This window comes from Lagopus leucura, unplaced genomic scaffold, assembly GCF_019238085.1.
Source record: "Lagopus leucura isolate 7727_CA_CO unplaced genomic scaffold, USGS_WTPT01 Super-Scaffold_100026, whole genome shotgun sequence".
Classification (NCBI taxonomy): Eukaryota; Metazoa; Chordata; class Aves; order Galliformes; family Phasianidae; genus Lagopus; species Lagopus leucura.
The window spans coordinates 5936579-5960919 of record NW_024962277.1 but is presented as its reverse complement, the minus strand read 5'-3'; the positions used below and the strand labels follow the sequence as shown (position 1 = coordinate 5960919).

Sequence of the window (24341 nt, the reverse complement as noted above, 5' to 3'; positions counted from 1 at the left end):
CTTGGTCCACCAACGCAAAACTTTCCACCTCAATACTGTTGTTTTTAGAAGTCTCAAGACTTAAATTTACGTGTAAGCACAGCAGGTGGTACATTTGTAACACCCCAGTCAAACCACTTAGCACAGGGTTTCCTGGCAGCCTGGAATAGCAGTTGATGTTGCTTGCCACTGGGACCACCACAAAGCTCATCATAGTAAGACACAAAATTACATTTTAAAGTCAAAGAATTGCAGCAATTTTTTACTTAGACAAGAAACATTCATTACTTCCTATCTGCTACTGACTTTCATTTGTAAAACCACAACTGCCTGAAGACCTGGGGTTGACTGCTGGAATTGTTTCATTAGATGAAAGGCTTCACCTTGAAGATCATTTTACAAGAAGTACAGGAAATAAATATTTAAGGTCCTATTCAATGGTGGGTTCTATATATAAACTGGTTTATTTTCTTGCTGAAACCAAAGAGATTTTATTCACGATAGCAATCACTAATCATAACAGCAGGATGCTGCTCAAAGATAAACCTACATTCAAAAGCTAGAATAAATTCTGACACTTTTACAATAGTGTTCTGAAAAGCCACACTGCTCTATAATTCTGCCTTTGTTGCAGAGCATGTTTAATGACTTGAAAATGACATTTGACAGATTTCCTGAAAATATGTGTAAAGCATACACAGTCCAACTATATCAAAATAATGATATTTAACCATAATGGGTGAATCAGCAGAAAGACAACAGCCAAATCACATGGAAAACTTCCTCCGACAAGATGTTGTGCTCATTCACTGGTGTCTAAATGACAAAGACGTTGGTGAACAAGGTTGCAGAGTATGTGAGTAAGTCTGAAGAATACAAACCAACCACTCCTGGTCTGTAAGAGTATTATTACCCAAATTAAACATTACTTGTCAGGAAACCCTGAATTTACAGGGTTGGAAGTGAGGTACTCGTATATCATCAGATCAAGTCCCAAGTTAAGTCAGAGGGAAAAGTGCTGCTGACAGATACATGAAGAGCAGTGAGGCGCACCTGCATACAAAGATGCTGACTTCAGGTTGGAAGCCAGACATACTTACAGTGGGTGCAGAAAACCTGCAGTTTAGTTTTGAAGGAATACAGTACACTTTAAAGCCTTGTCAAAACAGCATCGTTTTCATCTAAGTAATATATCTTAAGTCCACAGATGTTGCTGTTCAAAATATACCTTCAAATCTATGGTGTTGTGTAATTTTCTAAACATCAAAACACCTCCCCCTCGGTTCCCCCCTCAAATTTAGGAGAAAAACTTCTCTCTCCAATGCTTTCTATACATATTATATCCAGTGGTGGAACTGAGATTTTTTCTACTTGTTATGCACCTTGGGAACATGTCAGTAGTAGTTGGAAAACACCTGATGTGTTTTCATTCTGCTTTTAACGTGTCTTTGGGAACAATAGCTTCCCTTGCCTCAACCCTATTACTTCAGATGCAAACTTGTACAGTCATTACACTGTGAACGTTGCTTGGAGAGGAACTGATGTGTGAAGTAATGATATGAAGTAGCTGGCAGTTGTAAGATCTGGATAGTTTGAAATAACACTTATATAGGTAAGAGCAATATCATAAATATATATTTAGCATACATAGTACTAACAATTGTTCAAAAATTTCAATCACTTTCATGCTGAAGAGTCATTTTTGTTGATTTTAGTACTGAGGATGTTGCCTGATGATTTTACCATTAACTCTTGGGGCCTATGCAGATGTGATTAGGTAAGTCAATTTGCATCCTACTTGCTGCAAACAGAATTGTAAGCTACATTTGAATTACACAGTCCTTTAATATGATTTTCAAATGCAACACAACTGCTTTAAAAATGCATGGAGTATGAAATACAACCCAGGAAGAACTTGAGTTTTATATACTTCTGCACTTACTGAGATTTGCAGTGAAAGAGAGAACCATCATCTTACAGGCTAGGTGTAAGGCCTTCATCCTTTAGGTATATTAGAGACTTGTTATTGAGAGGATTCTTTTCACATTAACCTGTCCAGAGATAGACTGGCTAGTAAACAAACATATCAATCAATGCAAGTTCAGATTTTGCAAAATTTCTTTTTGAAATTGGAAATAAATCTTAACATTTTAACAATCAGTATATACAGAAAACAAAAAACCAAAAACCCACGCCACCAATTCTGCAGGTGGCTGGCAAAGCCAAATCATACTGAATAAAATTCTGGAAAGCATAATTTAGCAAGGATTCAGCAGCAATCAGAACTCAAATATAATGGCAATATTATTCTTGAACGTCAACAACCTATAAGCAAAATTCTCTGAAATGAAAACATATGAAAAAGGTCTTGGCAAATCCAGGTTGCTCCAAAATTTTTTTAAAGTAAGTCACTAATGTTTAATCCCTAATTCAAACGCTCTGGTACCATTGGTAGAATTCCCAGTAATCTGTATGCCACTGCCTTTAAAAGGATATGAATGAAACTGGAAGACAAATGAAGTTTCTCTATTGCTCTTTATGGCTGCATTACATTTTTCACACAAGATAGTTCTACGTAAATTAATTGTTTTAATAAAATTGTTATTAGAGTGGTAGTGACTACTATCCGCATCATCAACATCTCATTTATCTACTTCTTTTTGCAGAAGAAAGACTCTTCTATCAGAGAGGCAAAGAAAACCACCCATATAAAAATCTTTGTATTAAGGGAGAAGTATAAAATAAAACTATAGCAAAGGTAATGACCTATGTGACATACAGAATGCAAGTCCCAGCATGATGGAGCTCTTGATGCACAACTACACAGTCAGTGGCAAAAGCAACAACAACAAAAACAAGAAACACCAGTAAGTACAAAACCCACTGTAGTTAACCTTTAAACATACCTAATTAATTAGTATTTCTATCACGTTCTTGAATTAATCTCCTTCAGTTCAGGCACTGATTTGGAATTAAATCCAGACATTCCAAGCAGGATGTTCAGCCTTAAATGTTAGGGTGCTTGCTGAAAATATTTTTTGTTTGGTTGTTTCATTCATTTTCCTCTCCTAGAAAGAACCAGCTGGCAGTGAGACAGGACCTGCTGAGGTCAGATGCTCAAGACAAGTTTTTTTCATGCTAAGAGATGCTTAGTGTGCTAGAACCAAGGCCATTTATTTTCACTGACAAATTCTAAACCAGCATAAAACGAAATATTAATCTTGCAAATTTTATCAGGACATGGCCACGAACTTAAAATTCAAAGACAATTAATGAGTTATGACAAAAGACAGATGTGAAGAGAAAATTACGCAGAGAACGAAGCACGTTCAGTGGCTCCAATTACATTGTGAATTCCAGCACAACAAGTGTCCTGCAGTCTTTCTGCAGGCTGTAATGTAAGGCTCTCTCTAATACACCTTTACTACCACAAAAACGAGCAAGTGTTACAGAGCTTGTCCAGATAGCTACAGCTCAAGGTGTCAGGCTCTACCTCACTACAACCATATTCACATTTTAATTCCCTTGTTACGGGGACAAATATCTCAAAATGCAAAGAACAGGAAAAACACACATTGTCTACTTGTGATAATTCCCCCACTTCCAAGATAACTAGATACAATGGTCTTAACAACCCATCTTTTGTCATGTAGCAGATAGGTAATTATTTCACACACGCAAGACCAGTCTGATGACTGTGCACAGAAGATACCAGAAGAAAATCCATAGAACATAGAAAACATAGAACACAGAAAATTCATTTGCCTGCTATCTTTAATAAATAATTTTTCTACATCCATGTAACATAAAGAAACGATGAATAAAGAACCGAAAATAATCCAACTAAATTATTTCAAAATACTTGTCAGAACAGAACACAACAATCACTTACAATCACACAGCACAGATGAGCCTGCGTGTGAATTTTTCAGAACACTATCAGAAGCCATGGAAATGCTGCAGCTAGGGCTATCATGAAAGTGCACACAGACCTTGTCAGAGACCAGCACATTGCTCCTCCTGCTTTCTACAGCGTTAGCCAGTGTACAAAAACAGAAGTGAGAATCACGTCAGGTGACTGGTGGGCTAAAGAAAGAACAAACAACTGAATGGCAAAGCACGCTTCAGCCTGGAAATCTGTAATAAAGGTTGATATAGTACTTCAATATTCTGGTTCTTCAACGAGTTCATCAATTACAGCCAAGCTGCTTCTACTGTGCCAGATCCTTAGGAAAGAGAAGTTTGTAAATGACTGTTCTCTCAGAGCAGCCATGGCGAATGTACAGACTTACTGGTTTAGCCATCTGATAAGCAAGGGAATTTCATTTCATAAATGTGTATTCATGAGAAATGTCCTAGAGAAAAATCTGCAGAGTGAAGAACTCCCATGTTCAGAAATGCAGGATAGGTGCTATAATGCATTATTCACTGCTGAGTAGCAATACCAATTCAAATGATTGCATCTGTGCAATAACATCATGGTTTCTTCCACAAATAATTGCTTTTTCCCCCTCCTCTAGCTCAAACTTGTTTTCAGTTACTTGGTTTATTTTGTTCTACTTATTTTGTTCAACTTTATTCTTTCCCACTTGATATTGGTTTTGTTTCTGCTGTTATTGCAGATTTTACTATTAATAATGAGTAAACACTGAAAGAAACAATGAAGCCCATTCAATAATTCAGAACAGTAAGATGCAAATTACTGACTCGATTCTGTTGGTTAAATACGCACCATTCAGAGCTTTATTTGCCTCTTTGAATCTTCAGTTTTCCTCAACTTATTCTATTCCTATGCATGGCTGCTGTCACAATGGTTACTGCTGCTTTATTCTGCCATGCTGCTCCCTTTTTTTTGTATTCAGAATCTTATAAGAGAATTCTATTAGATAGCACTTCTGCCATATAACCAAAATTCTATATTCTATTCTAGGGATGAAGAATTCTGTTTGATTCCTGGTTTCCTGCAGATTTGATTGATGTTCCAAACTCTCACTAACATTGGGCATTCATATAGATCTGTGTTTTGGGTTTTTTTTCTTACAAGTTCACAAATTATAAGCTTACAGTGCTAAAAGTAGAACTATAATGTTTCCTTTATGTAGGAATTAACTTTTGAAAATTCATGAGGACTTAATTATTGTTTGGATGTCTAATCAATGTCTTCTATGATCTGATCTGGTGGGAATCAGAGTAAAAATTAAAACAGTAAGTGGGAGCAAACAGACACTGGAACAGCACAGCTGAGAACAACTCCTTTCTTTAGAGATCCAGGCTAAAAATATCACTGCTGTTATTCTGAAGTTTTCAGCTCCCCCCCCCAAATCTAATTTATCCCCACACCTGGGAAAAGCTTCATTATAAATAAAAACTATCACAAAATAATGAAACTAAACTATTGTTAACAGCTATGTTTGGGCCCATGGTGACTTGAATCAGAATCGAGAGGGCAGAGGTGGCTGAGTGCCAAACATTACTGGCAGAAGTCAGGTCGTAGTACAGAAACTCAAGGCTTCTGAGTATTTTTGTAGTTACAAAGCTGATTCTACTTCCATTAAAGGTAGTTTAATTGGCTCTTACAGGAACAAAAATGAAGTGAAATCAGCCTTTACACCTCATTTATAAAATTTCACAAAAATAGCACTCTTAATGAATAAATTTCATTAAACATTTAAGCTAAGTTTTGCTGTAGACTATTTAATGGATTGTTATCTTGTTATCAACATTTCTTCAGAGGTAATTTCTTTGTTACCTTGAAACATTTTGAAAAATAACTCTTTTAGTGCCTCTTATTTATGACTCACTCATAATAACCCAAATGACGCATGCTGTCAAATTACAAGCTCTTACTTTATGAAATGAGTTTTTTCCCTTCCTTTTGGGTAAAATACGACAATTTTCACCATTTAGTTTTTCAGAGGGCAGTTTCTTACTTAACAGAAAACAGAATTCTGAGAACCTAAGTAAGACATATGCCACAAAATATCTCCCACCTCTTGTCTCTTTCAAAGATAAACAAACTTGATAATGATTTAAAACTGTTTACAGAACTTCAGAGGTTGTTTACCAGTGTGCTGTACTTCAGTTATTGGACTTTCTCCTGACAATTCGCAGTCACTGGAAGCCATTAGCATGCATTGGCTTAAGATTAGTTACTATAGATGCTAATGTTACAGCCAAAGTCTCAAGCCCCATTCAAGCCTCATTTGCCATGACCACTGGCCTGCCTCTCTGCTAACGTTACACCCTGCTTCCATACATAAAATGATGTTCTCATACAGAAGTTACCTTGAAGAACTGGGAATAGAATATTCAGTGGGTCAGAAAACACTGAATAAATTACTGACTTGATTCTGTTGGTTAAATACGTACCATTCATAAAGCTTTGTTTGTCTGATTGAATCTTCACTTTTCCTCAACTTATTCTATTCTATACATGGTTGCATAGTTTTTGGTTTTCTCAGACAGTCCTTCAGGCTTTCTCACCCCCACAACTTCATTTTTCCTACGATGAACTCATGGAAAAGTACATAAGTACTCATACAGAAAAGTACCTAAATAATTTCTGTACTACTGTGCATACTGTAATCTCACATTGTTCTCTTACTGCAGATACATTTACTGATGCTTTAAGTCCTTAATCCCACTTGACCTTGTTTTCATGTGAGGGAACTGCAGCATTCTGATCATTTTCTCCAATTACTATCCCAGAAGCCCAGTATTGTATGGTTAGTGCCTGCTTAACTTTGGTATTGAAATAACTGCAGGAACACTCTTTCATTTTCTTTAACAAAGAATTACTTATTCCTCCCTCATCTCCCTTTCAGCCCTGTTTGGCCACCCCTCACCCCCTCAGCGGATCCCAGTGGATGACATCTGTATTCTGAAATCTTCAGAAATGCAGGTGGATTTTCCTGACGTGTCATAGAAAGGAAAAAATAGACCCTAGTAGGACACACTGCCATGTGATTTCTGGGCACTGTCAAGTTGACCCTAAATTGCCATCTAAACGCTGATCAGGGGCTTTAGAAACTAAACAAGCAGTTCTTTGGCTTAGATATCTCCCACATCAGGATGTTCTTTTTGAAATTGCTGCAATTTAGACCCCATCACTGAACTCTATTTCTAGGCCTCCTGCTCAATTTTCTCAAACAGATTCTCTGCCAAAAGCAACATGCAGAGAACTGTTCTTCCCATTACACTCATCATAAACCTTGCTTCAAAGCCTTTTCTCCTTTAAATCCATCACACTTTCTGCCTCTGATGTCTTCTTACGGTCACAGAAAATACAGTCAATTCCACTGTTTGGTTGTTTATTACTTTTCCTCTAAAAATATTCTAATATTTCTTAACTATTTTTGTATTCATCCTTAGTAGAAACAAGTAACTCAGAATTCAAATAATTGCACTGATTTTTCTTTACAGATTTGTTTTCTATATTCTGTTTCTGCTATATTCAAACCATTTGATTTTCCTTCTGCTATTTACCCTAGAAAATCCAAAATGTTGCTCAGCAAGTGACACTAAAATCTACTGTGCTGTTCCCAACCCCATTCCACATTTGGTTATTACAGGCCAGGTTCCAAAACAGACCCAGTCTGATGACACTGCAGCAGCTGAACACCTGCTAAATGACATCGGTTATGTGAGCTCAGTAGCATATATAGAGAAACTCCACACTGTCTCTGATGAAGTTTGTTTCTTTTCCTTTGTGAAGGATGGTACATGAGAAATGCCTCCTAAAATCCCAGGCATTTATTGAGGGTTTGATATCTGGTGCACATAAAGCAGCCTCTCACTACTGGAGCATCTGAATCGGAGCAGTCTATATTTAGCAATAAAGCTATTTAACATTAAGATGCTTAACATTTTTCCACTGCTCAAGTGGAAGATGGTTGCCTTACCTCAACAGCAATGCAAGTGACTCCTAGAAATAAGTTTTGACATTAAAGGTGCAGGATTATGGCTACAATTTTGAATCCTGGCCTTTAATCATATTACCTCATTTTTACTCAGTGAAAAAGTATTCCTTACGATAAAGTGAAGAAAAATGAATAAAATTGCATAAAAGTTACACATTTTTTACATACAAGTCCTTCAAAATACACTTGTTTATGCTAACTGAAGAAGTAAGAGGTGCAAAACAGTCATTTGAACTGGGCAAAATGGAAACAGCACTTTAAACCTGATGCAGCAACTAAGAAGAGAACTCAAAAACATATGACTGGGTGAATAATGAACACACACACTATGCCTGTAAATGGAAAATACCAACTGCATCTTGCAACCCATTTAGCAATTACAGTGAAACAGACCCTTAAGGTTTGAAATAGAGTTTAGTGCACTAAACAGAGAAACAAGATACCGTGCAGAACTGTGAAGACATAAATTGCAGGAAATGGTTTATTAATACAAAAAGCTCTGGAGCAGACCACCTGCAGTTGTAAACACAGTAGCTGGGATAAAAATAGCTCTGAAAACAGAGAGGACAAGTGACTGAGGGAAAATACGGAAAGCGGGATCAGACTTCCTGTTAGTAAATTCACAGCTCAAACAGCGATGATAAATATGAATCAGGGAGAAATTAATTTGGCAAGCTTCAAGAGAAGAATCTTAGAAATTATGTATCTGAATCTTGCGCCCAGTTACACCATGAAGTTTTCCTGCTGAAGTTAACAGCTAAGAAGTGAGCCCAGATTCACTCAAACTAAAAATAACACACATTTTTGAAGTATGGGTAATAAACCAATAAAATATAGCATACAGAATATCTAATGTTGCATAAAGATCTTGAGCCTGATACTTCTTACTTACTAAATGACTTTTCTTTCCAATTTAAAATTTACATAGTTCTTACAAGGTAAAAGTAGAGTATCTGTATCATGGAGAAAGTGTGATTGGCTTTTCAAGCCAGCTAAAACCTTAAACTTGTAACTGAGACAACGAAGAAAGAGCTGAAAAGGAATGGGTTTGATCACATCACAAACGTTACACAGACTAACATAGCTACATAAAGTTAATGTATAAATAAATGGTCGAGTTGCCTTCCCAAGAGTAACAACAAATACTTAAAAGAAACAGGATTCATCTGCATTCACATACCTTGCCTGTCTACCAAATGGGCTTCCCTGCTTACAGCCGATAAATCAGGGTGCTTCTGTACAATTACAGTGAAGTGATGAGACACAGCACGATGCAGGGAGCAGGCAGCAAGATGCAGATAAGGCCAGGAAAGTTACTGGTGAACGTCATGATTTCAAAGTCTCTCAAGTAGGCAGCTATACAGAAGCTGTACTGTTGGCAGAGGATCTCTTGTCTGGGATGTCCTACAAGGAAAGGTCAGGGTTTAGGAAATGCAGGGGAAGGCACATTCTGCTATACATACCTACCTTTCTGCTTCTATAGAAATGAACTGCTTGGTACTCTCTGGTAGTGTAAGCTGCAGGCCATATTTAGGCATAAGTGGTATGCAGATCTAAGCCTAGACACAGGTGGCAGTAGTTTACAAATAGGCAAGCAACAATTACTTCATTCAAAGACTTCATATCCATGTAAATTAATGCAACCTGTGCACTTACTGTTGTAGGTAAGGATTGAGAGGTCATAAGTATTTATGAGTAAGTCTGTTGCACTTGTGGAATAGAAGGGACTTTCCAGGTGCTACCGCTTCCTCAAAACAATGAGGACAGACTTTGCCTTCAATATTCACTACTGTGTGAGAGTTTTTTTGGTTATTTTTTCCTAAAGGCTTCCACCAGCATTCATTCAAGAATCCCACCTATAGTTCAAGAATCCCACCTACATTCAGCTTGTTACAATATAATGGCAGGCTTGTATATGCACTAAAAAAAAACTGTCTAAAGAAATTGCCAAAAGCAATTGGTACACATGGATTGTGTCTACAGCATCAGAAATGCTTTCATTGGATTTTACCTGACTGCTTTCTCTTAGGAGACTCTCTGTCAGAGATGAGAGCTCAAGCAACATACCCCAGCTGGTCACTGCTCCATTCCAGTTTTATCTCTTAACTGGGGAAACCAGAAGGAAGAGGCATTTTGTTTTATTACAGCGTACTGTACTAAGAAACCCATAGATTTATGAATGACTTCCAGGCAGGTACCTTGAGGATACATGTTAACATCCAAATAGAGGAAAAAATCGGGACACTCTCTTAAAGAAAATGCAGTAATTGGAGAAGATGCCAGATTAATACCAGTAAAACATAACCTCTTCAAGTAGAAAAACAAAAGTCAGCAAATGAGCTGATAAAACAAGCTACTAGGAGAACCTTCTCCTAAAACTCCACACAATAACTCTGATTCCTTATCAGGATGACCTTTAACTAAAGAGGTTGCTTCAACATTTTATTCAGTACCCTGCTGTGCTTTTTAAGGCGGGAGAGGGGGAGGTAACAAGTTAATATACAAATATTCCTTTGCAATGCAGCTGTTGATGAGCAGGAATTTTCTGGATGAATTGCAAACAGGCTCTCGGTACTTCAAAAGGCTGAGGTATAACCTGTGACCGTGTGGCAGTGCTCAGCTGCCCAGCACGTCCTGCTGGTTGCGGTGTCTCTAAAACACTTCTGCTCACACACACAGAAGACACCCCACCTCCACGCACCCCTGCTCACAGGAAGCACACCAGGGAACTGCGCAGGTTGCAGCCAATCACATTGTCACCAGAACGGCACGTCTGCTGTCACAAGCAAACATCCTCCAACTAACCGCGACCTGGTTACTGTATGTGGGAGAAATAACTGTCACTTCAGCAAAGAGCTGATCCTCACTCAGTCCTTCTGCCTCTGAGAGGCACAGGAGACCTGGGGCTAGCTTTAATCAGCTATACATGTATTTCTGAAACAGCAATTATACTCCATAATTCTAACGAGTACTCTTATTATTTTGTGATGTTTTGGTACAATCCTCAGACTGTTAATTTAACTGCTTTCCTGGCACTTCTTTCCTTCTGAGCACTTGAACATTTGCCAACAGCAATTCAGCCAGCACTGCCTGCTTTGCTGGCACGGGATTTCCTTTCCTCCACACAGATAGTGCAGCTTGACCGGGATTTCACCATAACTGCTTTCCAACAAAGTTAGCTCCTCCTTTTTCTAAACCCTGTTGTGCTCAGTGTCCACCGTACCTTTTAGATGACTTTTCACATCCACTCCAATTTTTTCGACTAACAAAGTATATAGCAAGCCTCCTCCCAGATAGAACTTCAAAAACAAACAAACAAAAAAAACCACACAACAAAAAAACAACAAAAACCCAAAAAGATAAGTATGAAAAGGGGCTGAGAGGAACTTCTGTGCAGCCAGTGCTCTCTCAGGCAGCTCCCTCAGGCTCTCCTCAGCACAGCCCAAGCTCTGGCAGCACCGTCTGTCACGGCTGCTGTGATTGGCTGAGAGCAAACTGTGGCGGGAAGGCGAGGCGCAGTGTTTGCAAAATGGCGCCCAGCTGCTACAAGCGCTTCACTGCACGATTTGCTGAGCAGCTCAGGATGGGATCTGCAGCTGAGGAGGGCTTAAATACATTGCTTGCAGATTGGCTTGCTTCTTTACATTAATTCCTACCAAAAGTGAAGACAGGCCCTACTCTGCTGGAGTTGATCAGTTAACAAAAATGAATACAGCCCTGATTTTTTTGTTAACCGATGAACTCAAGAAGGCAGATCAACTCACGTAAGTTTAGAATGTACCATTTGTCCATATTTCCAGCAAAATGCTCAGACAAGGAAAGAGCAGCAGGTGAACCTTTTTAGAAATGCCAGTATTTACATTGGCATCTCACCAGATCCCACCCTCCGACAGACCAGAAGAGTGTTGTGAAGTCAAAAGCCTCATCACTTCTTGGAGTAGATTGGCTCCCACCCGACCCATTCCAGTTCTTCATTCCCACTTTTTTCCTTCTCAACATCCCCCTCTGATTCTTGCTTGTGGCAAATCGCACTTCATAAAGACGTATGCCAGGAGACTGCAATTACTTGCCTAAAAAGTTGAAATAGACAGTGGTCATTCGCCAAAGTATCCCCAGCACTTGGAGCAACGTGTGTCAGGACATTCAGCACTGAACTGGGAGGCTGAATGGGAAGTGAAAGGAAGAGGGGAATAAAACCTTTCCTGGGAGCATCTCCAAGAAGTTTATCACATTAGCATTACTATGTCCACAGCCCTTTCATTTCTCTCTGAAAGGGACAGAGCTGCTTCCTCAGCCACCACCGACTTCAGTAAGAACTGACAACACTTAGTGGAAATGAAAAAAGCTTCTGATAAGAAACAGCAGATGAAAAAATTGTCAGCATACTTTAAAATCATTACATTACTGACAAATGTGAAAAAGTATGACTGTAAAAAATCATGCAGATATTGAGGGGCTGCAAGAATATGAAATGACTGAGTTGATATATACCATTGACACCTACTCGAGACAGTGGTTCTCAGCCACTTCCTAACAGACTTTTTAAAAATATATATCTATCACTATAAAATATAACATCACACCATGTTTTTTATTTAAGATTTAAGATGAGACAACTAGCTTCCACTCACCTCCATTCTCATTAAGGGCATATATCCAAAAGCTTTACCTCATTCATTCTCCAGCTATGTTCTGTATATAAGCGTTTTACCTCTACAGTTCATACAACATGCACAATAACACATTAACAAGACTACTCTGTTAATCAATGCAATTACCACATTAACACAACAGTAACAGTGTAAGAGCAGCACTTCTTCTAGTGATCCACGTTAATGCAAAAGTTGTTTTGATGCTATCCTGTATGACTTTTCCCATCTTCTCTGTTTCAACCATTAAGACATACACGTGGCTTCACAGCTAGAAATCTTCCTCTCATACCAGGAGCAGAGGAAATTGTATTGTTAAAAAAAAAGCCAACACAAAAACATTCATGAGAGAATGGCATATTACTGCACTGGTGCTGTGGAAGGAGAGGTATACTCACAAAAGCTGGGCACGAAACACAGAAGAGGAAGTACAACTAATAGAATTACATGCCAAATTCTGAGTAGCCACAAAAAGGAAAGTTTGTCAGCAGTATATTGAAGGATTCTTACAAACCTTTATTAAATAATACACATACAAACGATTATTTACAACCAAATTGTCCATTTTTAGTAGTAGCATGTAAGGCACACATTTTCCAAAACTAGAAAATTAATTATACAATACTCAGAACGTAACAGTGTTTTTTTTTCTGTAATATTGTATGAAACCAAAAATATATACCATAGACTGTTTGCAATCCATTCCTTCAAATTTTTTTTCCACCTAATTCTTCACACTTTGCATGAGATCACTTTCATTATGGTCCTTAGGGGAGTTTGCACACCCAGAATATTATTCACAATTGACACTGATATTACTTATATGTAAACAATTCCTCACCTGTCAGCTATGAAATACTGTCTGCATATTAAAGTTACTGTGATTATGATGATAATTTCCCAAATGAAGAATTCCAACTGAGGTAATATTTCCTGTCCTCAGGGAAGTAGAAGGACCAAGTAATACAACAAGTCCCCATCCAATCCTTTTCAAAATCAACTTGAAAAGAAGTTCTAGTCACCAGACCTCATTGCCATCTTGCTTAGAAGGCAAAATTTATCTGAACATACACAGTGATCAGCTGCCTAATATAGCAAAATACTTTCTGATGTACCCTGAATTGTGCATTTTAACTCTGTGCGTCCTCGCAGACAAGGAAAAAAGCTATAATAAACCAATTAAAAAAATTAATAATTCTTATGCACTGAAATGCTATGCTGTACTTAAAAGATCTATAAACGTACTCTTAATGATAGGATATTCAAGTACAAATATTCCTCAGTCTGGTCATACCAGTCACGTTTCACGGTATAGTTTAAGTTAATTCTGGATGTGACTGTATTATTATGTACACAAACACACTAGAGATAAGCAGATTGAACCAACTGAAAAGGTCACTCATTCTAAGTATGAAATAAACCACTTACTTTCCAGTGCAACAGGTAACTAGTGGTAACAAGAGGTGGCTCAGTTTTTGAGGTACTTCTATGTGTAAAATAACTAATATAAAATGTAATTTTTAATCAGCAACAGGTAAAATAATTGCCTCCAATTAAAACCATTTACTACTAGAAGAAAATCCTCTTAGAAGGCACATGCTTTCACATTCCCAATCCAAAAAAGTGCTTACACAGTAACAGGACAGGAACACTGCAGCTGTACCCCACGGAAGCCACACTTGTAAGACATTTTTTTTAATTTTTTTTGGTTAAAAAACAAAGCAAAAAAAAAAAAAAAAACAACCACTTCAAAATCTGTTCACAGTTGTTCCAGCATTCCTGATGTTTAAACAGCAAATTATGATGATGAATCACATTGTAAGGCTAAACATAAGAATACTTATCAGTGCAGTACATTCCTGAGTCCAAATCAAAATTAAGTAACTTGAAATACACAATATTTTTGGCTCACATTTAACTTGTTTTTCTATTTCCCTTTTTTAAAATCCTAGTAAAACAGAAAGTTAATTTTTGCAAGAGTAAATAAACTTGGGTCACTGTCACTTAGACAATTTCTAACTGCTTGAATTGCAAGATAGCTAGCTTAGCATGAACACTGCTTTTTGTCCATTCATCCTCATCAACTTTGCGTAAAGCAGCAGGTAAAATAAACTGTAGAGAAATGAAGTACATAAAAAAATGCAAAGAGCTCTAAATATTAGAAAAAAAGGAAAAAAGAAACTGGTTATTTTCAAGAGATTACATGAGTTGCATCAAACTGCAAAAGCTTTATCCTCAAAGGCACTATTTCCCCCTAGTCCACCTCAGTCCTAGTTCATGATGAAAAGTGCTCTTTCCCTAACGTGAGCCATAATCAGTGCTCCAGAGCGTGGCTGATGGGCTTGTTCTCCTGCTTGAGGTCTGAGGGCTGAAGGAAAGCACAGGTGATACAGAGAAACCTAAAAAGAAGGGGAAAATGAGAAAAACAATCATACTTAGGATTGGTGGGGGAAGTAGGAAAAAAAAAATAACTGCTACTCATCATCTGCTGGAACACCTGGCAAGCGAGTCTTACAATCCATTCTGAGTTGAACAAGCCCTTTAGCCTACTGCCTGTTGAGGAGAGATCCTACATGTATCAAAACCTTGCAGGTCTTTCATTAAGAAATGAAAGAATTAACAAAGCTTTCTGAGGAGGGCACAATACATTTCACTTCAGCAAATAGCTTTCAGGTTGAACTTGTCATATTTTATCTGAAGTATCAGATATTTTTACAAGTAGGACTGTAACTGTCTAACATCTTAACTACATTTGTAATAATGTGTACATTATTTGCTACTGTTCATCATGGACTTCTGCAACAAACAGGCTTTTTTTTTTTTTTACACATGCTTCTGAAAGTTTGATTCTACATTCTACTTCTAATGAAGTAACAAATTATTTCCTGAGCAACATAACTAAGTCTTCCATAGATTTGTGCCCTTCATCCCCCTAATATTTGCCCTTTCCTGCCTCTTACAGGAGCTCCAGTTCCCAGAACCTCACAGCTTGCTGACAGCAAAAGAAAAGCAGCCATGCTGCAGCTCAGCTGATGTCACATGAATGGAGCAACCAGTCAGCAGCTGCCAAGCATACTGTACCAGCAACTGATTGCTGCTTTACTTCCCCTTGGATCCTTGTGGATCTCCCCTCTAGCCACCTGGTGATTTTCATTAATTCTCAGGCTTTTAGCATGCTCATTTCCAATGTTGCTACATGTGACAGGAGTTTCAAAAGGATTAGTGATGGAGAAAAGGGCAGCTGGGGGAACCAGGAGGGGAGAGTAACAACAAATTTTCCAGGAACTGACACAATGCCTCTTGTCATTTAACTCAGAATATAGACTAGTAGGCATACATCCCTACATTCAATTCAAATGCAGTATCTAGACTAATCAATTACTTCATTTGTAACTGGACAACATCTGCTTACTGTTATGGCTGTGTTGAGGAGGTGTCCTTGGGGTAAACGCTGGATGAGTGTGCTGTTCTTTTTGTGAGAAAACTGCATGATAGACTGCAAGACAGTTAGAAAACATGACTTAGCACTGACATTTTTCCTTTATATCTCACTACTAAAGTATTGCATGGAGTTATAGAAAAATTAGTGATCTTTTATTCTCTTACCTATGATCATAACAGCTGTCCCTGCTAATAGTGCAAAAAGTGTGAAGAACATTACTTGATAGGAATCAAGAAAGTGCTGGAATAGACTTGCTCCATCTGTAGAACCAATTAAGAAAGAACAATATAAAGTTACAAGAGCACCTTGTCTCTCCAATCTGCTTTACTAGCTATTTCTTCACTCTCTTTTGGCTCCTTCAGTTTGAGTAGCTATTCTAAACAAACTTAATCAACTTAGCATGATTTCAATACTAACGACCATCTATAATGCACTCTTCAAATTTACCAATAATAAATTAAGACACTGATATGCAGTCTTTTTATTCTCCTCAGGCCCAATTTGCTAATCATTTTTATTCTAAGAGTAAATAGAAGCAAAGCAAATAAACACTGTTGGATACTTTAACACTGGGATATTTATGCCAACTTCAGAGTATTTTGGGCTGGCCCAGGAGGAAAATATATTCTGCTTTGGTTTTAATGAGCAATAGCATTGAAGTCTTCCGGTCACAGTGAGCTGTTTGAATGTCAGTGATAACGTGAGCTGTCAGTTCAGATTTTAACACACCAGATTTTATCATCTCAAACACTAATGTAATTTATACTTTTATTCCGGCACACGAAGTCTAGAGATAAACTTACGTCTCACTGGTGCGCTGGTTCTGTCAGTCAAATAAATCACTGTCACTGGAATAGTGATAGTCTGGTCAGTCACAGGACTAGAGACAGTCAGAGCAGTTGATAAGGATCCCTGGCTTGAAACTCTTGGGTCAGACAGACTAACGGTGTAGACTATGTAACTAGGCAGCCCATAGGATTTCTCCTTCTCGAATGCCTTCACCACTGGTGACCCGCATTTCACCTGCCAAGGAAAAAAAAACAACAACCTGAAAAGACCACTTGAAGAAACACAGCACACATCCAACTCCCAGGCTGTGCTTCAGAAAAATGTTGTTCCACAAACCTAGGGCAACTCATCCCTCAGCAGGAACTAGACTTGATTGTAATATTACACTCATACTTGCATCATTTCGCTCCTGATTTTTAAGATTGACCTACGAACTGCTATTTCTGTGCGTCTCAGCCAAACACATGAAAGCATCTTCTATTGGGCTATGTGAATGGTGGGCAAACAGCTACCCCTGCCACTAGGGATCAAGCAGATTTTCTACTCCCCAGTCTGTTCTAGTTAATGCATCCCAGCTAGCACAAAGGTAAGCCTAACACAATTCTTTTAGCCTGAAGCAGAAATGAAAGCTTGGGAGCAATACAATAAACGTTTCCAAATCATCTCAAAAACAATCTTGAGATGGCAAATGTGGCACAGTCTATTTGGTTAGAAAGTTGCATGTAACAGTTCAAAATGCTTTCCAACAGTGATTAATATTTTCCAGCAATGCACTTACCTCCAGGGTATCAAGAATTTCAGTAGCACCAAATATTTTCACATCAGTACTTGTGTAATGATTACTTAAAAGCATTTCTGTTTGGTCAGCATAAAACCCAGGATTGAATGGCACCTCAGTGCCAATCTGTTCTCCAGAGAAGCGACTGCCTTGGATTGAAGCCGTAACTCTGAGCGCTGTTTTACTCATACTGAGATGCTTCAGTTGCTTGTCAGTAAGCCTGTGCATTGTGATGGAACACGTGTAATGTCCTACAAAACCAAAGAAGGTTTGACTGTTAATTGCTCTTTTTGGTGATTTGGAGCTGTTTTGTTTTTTTCCCCTCCCTCCACACAGAACAGGATCTTTGTGACACCTTTGGAGAAGAACTAAAAGATTCAAATGGAATTAGGAACGGGTGGGTGAACTGGACACAGTGCATCACTCACCCAAGCATCACAATCCTGGCACTAAAGCAACACAATTTTTGCCCTACACTAAGCATTGAGGTAAGTGTAGTAAAAAACACTCCTGCAGTATGGAAGATTCAAAGCACAAGTAACAAGCAGAGCTTGGCTAATTAACTATTTTACCCTTATTTTCTTTCCCTTACAAAGTACCAGTGACAGCCACTATTATGCAGTGTGCAGCAGTGTTTTAAACAATGGGTTAAGGACTAACTCACTGGACAATTTATGTCATTTCCATACAGTTCATGGTTCTTCTAAAAGTCATCCTGTAGTAATGAACCACACGCTGCAGACAACTTTCACAATATTAATTCTATTTCCACAGTATCTGGTAATTTTCCCCCCTTTCAAGTCTCAGTTCATGTTGTTTTAGAAGTATATAAGAATTCTAGCTTTCTTAAAAAAGAAATAGCACTTGGGTTGCAAAGAAGCATGAAAGCTTTGTAAGTTCTAGAAATGTTTAAACTGCAGAATTCAAAATGCATCATGTTCAACAGATTTTCGCTTTTAAACTATTTTATTTCTCATTTTAATAATTAAGGTTAGTTATACCTCAATAACAGTGGCAGCACTTCTAAAAGGTCAACAACCAATACAAATGGTTTTTGACTGCAAGGATAATTCAGTGAGATTTAATGATCCTTGACATCCAGATGACAAAAACTCATGATTACTTTTCTTATCCTGGTCTTCTACCACACGTCAGTATATAGCAAAGCTATTGATGTCTAGCAAGAACACATCTACATACATTTACCTACAAGCTCTTTATTACTGCAAAGCTTTCCAATTTTGGAACATTTGTCACTGGAGTGCTCATTTGAAGCAGCTGAAGAAGGAAGTGTTTGGCTTAGTCTAAGAAACCAAGCAAGTATACTCAAACTAAACTTTGTATCACTTAACAAATATGGGGCCTGACACTTTTCTGAGTTAAGCCACATGCAAGATACTTCTTATTTAATTTCTATTTTTAAACTACTCAGCTGGAGTACAATATCACAGCTACCAGCTTTCTAAAGTGTGCAACCCGGTTATAAAAAAGAGTGCAACCGGTGTATAATGCCTACATTTTGCAATACTGTCACTTCTGTCTCAAAGTACCATTAGACTGCCCACATATCTATAAAAATAATGGTAATTTGCAAAATTCTGACCTAAATTTGTTGTCACTACAATTGAAAAGTTTATCAAAGTTTGTTGTTGTCCCTCTGCACAAAATACTTCCTCAGCATTGCATAAAGCAGAGTTTTTTTGAGTTATAGTAATAAGTGTGGAATAAAAATACAGAATGGGCCACCACTGGTTTCCAGAAAACATACCAGTGTCATTATCAAATGCAGAAAACTCTTGAACTAAACAAGGAGAATGCACATTAGGGACTCACTGAAGCTGAGATCCAAAACAACAAAGCTCAGAGGCTTCAGCAGAAGATCTGTTTTTGCATTTGGACTACACTGCAGCAGAATTCCAAGTGTCTGCTTACAGCATGGCACCTTCTCTTATCTTACCTGAAACTGCATCAAATCCAGGTTCTGCTATAAATACATCATGTGCTGGAAAGTCAAATGCATCGCTGTCAAATTTCACATGACAACTGATAATGGATTGTGGTTGCAATTCAGCAATGGCTTCAATCTGAGCAGGCAAGCACTCCCCTAAGGGAAAGAAAAAAAATAGTAAATATGGGACTTCCCCATGAAAAACAAACAGCCTGAAATAGCAAGGTGTTCTCCTACCTTCCAAAACAGAACTGCTGTCTATTATTTCCAGCTAGTTTCACAAGGTTATGATAACCTTAAATTATCTTATATCTAATCTCAAAAGAGAGAATAAATGAAGATTTTACAGCTATATATACGCATATATCTATCAAACATACGTACATCTACATATATATAGGTACAAAACAAATTCATATGCATGCGTATGTGACAGGAATAATTTGGTTAAAGGAAAGAATGAAGTAGCGAGGATTTTCAGCTCAGATGTGCCTGCTGGATAGCTTATGTGATCATGGAGTCTTGATTTATATTTCAGTAAGCAAAGGCAAGATGTTTATAATTAAAATAATAATGAAGATAAAAAAATTAAAAAATATTAATGAAGTTGTCAACTTTAGTGAGCATGCTTAACTTACTGAGAAGGCAAACGGAATTAAATATAGAAGCTAATATTCAGCCAATTGCCTCTTAACCATTTTTTTTATACGATCAAAAGCAACCCTTCCATTATCTGCTTACTGTATTAGTCGTGAGATCATAATAGGCTCAGAACCTGGCCCTAAGCTTCACAGAGCTCCTGGGAGCCTGGATATGCACTACAGGTTCATGGAGAAATTCCTACACCAGCTTCACAGGCCCTTCAAAACCATACCTATCATGAATATACAAACATACTATGCAATACATTTTAATCTATATATATATATTTTTCAAATCATACCTTGCAAATTTTTATTTCTTTCTCCAATCAAAACTATTACTTTTGAGGCTGCAACTCCTTGTAAGCTGGTTTTCACTCCTCTTACATGCATTGCTGTAGTCCTCTGAGGTATGTTAATCAATACCTGAATAAAGGATGAAGTACATTTTTAACAAAAATTGTATTAAAAAACAAAATACCAGCAGAAGAAATAGAGGCAAAATGAGATTGGACTGATTGTGGAGCACTCACCCTTTTACACAGAACAGATAAAAGCCCCACGAGTTTGTGTTGGTCTTTATAAAATCAACAGAATTTCTCTAATTTTACTAATTGCCTCCTGAGGCAATTTAAGTTAGTAAAACATTTTTATTTTTTCTATCTACCCCACACAACAGGCATAAAGTTTTAAGTTTGAATTCAATTTTTAAAAATTAAATAAATAATTATTAATAAATAATAAATAATTTAATAATTAATAAATAATAAATGTGCTTATGTCAGGATGATGCAGTGAATTGCATCAAAAGTACAACTGCAATGTAGAAAAAAATTAATCAAATAGTTCTGATCAGCAATACTTCATAATACAGTACATTACTTAAAACTTCTTGCTGACATTTCTGCCTGAACTGAAAAAGTTGTCCAGCATCTAGAAACACCATAGCCAAGCAATCAAATGTACAGTATAGGAACAGTATGAGCTAAAACCAGGAACCACTGATCTCAGATTATTCTAACATAGGTGATTTAAAAAAAACAAAAACAAGATTTTTTTGACATATATGTTCCTGCCTAACAGTTAGAAAGCATACTTATGCATTTCTAAGGTTTTCTCCTTTGAAATGAATGATTTAAATTTCTATATTTATCTTTCATTTAACTAGATAAACCATATAAATAATAAACTACATAAATATAGGGCACATGCCAAAGCAAACAAACTCCAGTAGTTCTGGTAAGATTTAGCAATATCTTACCTCTCTGTATGTTTTAAGTATTCCAGGAATCTCATAATAGACCGTGGCAACACCAGAATCCCTTGTGACAGCTACACCAGTCTTGGAGTCGATTTGAAGCACACTGTTTGATGAAGAGCTCCATATCCCTGGCAGGCCTGTAAAGACACACCGTTTGTACACTGCACAAGAAAGAGTGAGTTGCCCCAGTGACATAAACTGATGTGGTGTCTTTGTGTGCACACCCATTGTATGGGCAGCACTGATTTGCTTTGTCACAAACTCAGACATGTAATTTGCAAGTACCTGGACAAAAATCTGTTAATACTAAGAATTACAAACAGAGAGTGAAGTCAAACCATCCTGATAGCTTCTTTGCATGATTCCCATTTAAAAAAAAATAACAGCCTTTCAAGCCAACAGAATGGAAAACTCTGAAGTCTGACGCTCACAGATTCCATACAGCCAACATATTGCACGATACAATTAAAATTAGAAGAGCTGATCAAAGCTATTTTTATCATTAACAAGAACAGTGACATTTGATTCTGAGAAAACATCATAAATTATGCATCTAGTTTTCCTGAGAAGGAGTCAGACTGATGTCAATTTTATAGCTGCATAAACAGAATGACTGAAATGCCACTTACCTTCTTGGTTTGTGAATGAAGTACTGAAGCAGAGGACATCACCTACAACCACATCAGTGAGCTCAGGAAAAATGGCATGCTGCACAGGAAGGGGGATGTAGTCTGCAATTCCACTGTGTTCTGCATCCCAGACTTTAAGCAAGGTCAAGCCTACGTTTACAGTCCGGATCACAAATGTGTTGTTTGTGGCTCCTTTCCCAATCTGTACAAAGTCATCTCTACATAAACGCACACAAAAAAGCATTGGTTCTTTAAAAAAGGTAATTTTGCTAATGTCTTCATTTCTACCATAGATAGCATGCACAAACACTGTTTTCATATGCTGCATATGGCGTTCCTCTGATGGTTATCTTCTAATGAACAGGGACAGAATAAGGAAGATAGAAAGATGATTTAGGTGTTGGTGAGGTAAATTTCATAGCCATTCCTACATATGTGCTGAAGAAATACTAAGGTTATAACAATGTATGAAAACTCTTCCCCTAATTTTAAGAAGAGTAGAATTTTAGAAATTAGGTTGTTTCTTTTCTTTTTTCTCAGGGAGCCAATAAGGAAATAAATTATAGCTGCGACATGCAGCTTTCCAACCACGTCTTTACAAAGTTGAATCAAATTTGATTACAAGATCCAATATTTCCTAACATTCAGCAGTCCCCAGTGAACTAACACAAAGCACTTAAGCATACACAGCACAAAGACTTCCAACCCTGGCAGCACCACAAAGACAGCAGTCAAAGTCTTGAGATGAATAGAGCTGGGTCACTGGAGTGCTGCACCTGAGGTTAATGAGCAATGCTTCTGTGTTTAGGGCTAATTATCAGTCCTGTGCCGATGCAGCTCTGGCACATCTAGCTAGGAAGCAATGGTATTGCTAACTCACAGACCTCTGTAAGCTTCAGAAATTTCTGCAGATCATTTAGGTTCATTTAGATTGACAGAAAATCTTACATTCAACTTCCTTCCCCTCTCTGACCTCAACCCCGTTTTTCTGAATCATGATCTGAGTTGCAACAGAATGGCCAGAGTCGGAAGGGACCTCAAGGATCATGAAACTCCAACACCCCTGCCACATGCAGGGCCTCCAACCTCCCCATTTAATACTAGACCAGGCTGCCCCATTCCCCATCCAATCTGGCCTTGAACACCTTCAGGGATGGGGCATCCACAACCTCTCTGGGCAGCCTGTTCCAGCACCTCACCACTCTCATAGTAAAGAGCTTCCCCCTGACATCCAACCTAAATCCTCCTTCCCTCAACTTAAAAACATTTCTCCTTGTCCTGCTGTAACCATGACATGCTGTGCAAAAAACTCATTGTTACAGTAATGAAATTAATGACAGTTTACTTCTGACCAGAGAAGGTTGTTTTGTGATATTTATTAGTTTTTGAGGCAAAAAGCAGAAGTCTGCGTGAGGCTTGGCTTTGCCATGTGAAGACTGTACAAGCTTATCTGAAGAGACAGCCCCTGAACCAGAAAATCTTATATAAGACATGAGTCAGTGTAACAAGGCTCTAAAAGAAAAGGAGAGGAGGAGAGGCAAGAGGAAGCAAATGTTAATGAGATCAATTGTTTATATAGGCTGCTGATGTATGCAATCTGATGATTCAGAGTCACTTAAAGCAGAAATGTACCCCAGCAGGCCCCACTAGGGAGCACGCTTATCTGAGCAACTTTCCATTTGCCACACAATATCAATTACAAACTGGAACTCTTCTTTCTTCCACACTGCCTCTGAAGACCTCAGAGATGAAACTTTCTTTTGTAATCCCAGTCGAAGCTATATCTTCAACTGGTATCTTTGGAGCAATTTTTGTTCCTTGCCGTGATTGGCCTACGTGCATTTGGCATTACGTGCTCTCTGTAATTAAATCCAACAGCAGATGCCTACCTGTTTGTTGCAAAGTTGAGCACAGAGTTATGTGAATGAAAAGTATCTCCAGAATTGTCATGAAAATGGACTGTAAACGTCAGTGTCACACCCAGGGGTAGAGCCAGTAATGCCTCTTTGGTTTGTGTACGCAGAATAGGACTCATGGAGATTCTTAGGTATGAGATGGGGTAGACCTGTAAAAACATCGAGTGAAAGATTTTCCTTTTTCTGATGCCTCTATAAAAACAGATCTAAAAGCATTCTTACCATGCAAAGCCTCCTTCAGCAATCACTTCCTGTATGGTTAGCCATCTAACAGTACTGAGACATGTAACTTTTATTACCATACACATATTTCACAGAATGGCTGTGGTTAATATGGGCCTCTGGAGGCTGCCTAAGCTAAGCCACTCCACTCAGGCAGAGTTACCTATA

The 24341-nt window shown here is 37.9% G+C and overlaps 2 protein-coding genes across 2 annotated transcripts in view; both read right to left on the bottom strand.

The window, feature by feature from the left end:
* The window catches only part of IQSEC1 (IQ motif and Sec7 domain ArfGEF 1), a 353788-nt gene extending 349829 nt beyond the window's left edge, over nucleotides 1-3959 (bottom strand). Inside the window, exon 1 of the mRNA XM_042880458.1 lies at nucleotides 3872-3959. The gene's annotated coding sequence lies outside the window, so the exon portion shown is untranslated. The remainder of the gene's footprint in view (nucleotides 1-3871) is intronic.
* Nucleotides 3960-13092: 9133 nt separating this feature from the next.
* Nucleotides 13093-24341, bottom strand: part of NUP210 (nucleoporin 210) — a 60514-nt gene continuing 49265 nt past the window's right edge. Inside the window, exons 31-40 of the mRNA XM_042880074.1 lie at nucleotides 23925-24100; nucleotides 22036-22253; nucleotides 21407-21543; nucleotides 20448-20571; nucleotides 19514-19660; nucleotides 17557-17807; nucleotides 16793-17012; nucleotides 16154-16249; nucleotides 15960-16043; nucleotides 13093-14946 (exon numbers count right to left, since the gene is read on the bottom strand). Coding sequence (XP_042736008.1) covers nucleotides 14846-14946; nucleotides 15960-16043; nucleotides 16154-16249; nucleotides 16793-17012; nucleotides 17557-17807; nucleotides 19514-19660; nucleotides 20448-20571; nucleotides 21407-21543; nucleotides 22036-22253; nucleotides 23925-24100 — 1554 coding nt within the window. The 3' untranslated portion in view covers nucleotides 13093-14845. The remainder of the gene's footprint in view (nucleotides 14947-15959; nucleotides 16044-16153; nucleotides 16250-16792; nucleotides 17013-17556; nucleotides 17808-19513; nucleotides 19661-20447; nucleotides 20572-21406; nucleotides 21544-22035; nucleotides 22254-23924; nucleotides 24101-24341) is intronic.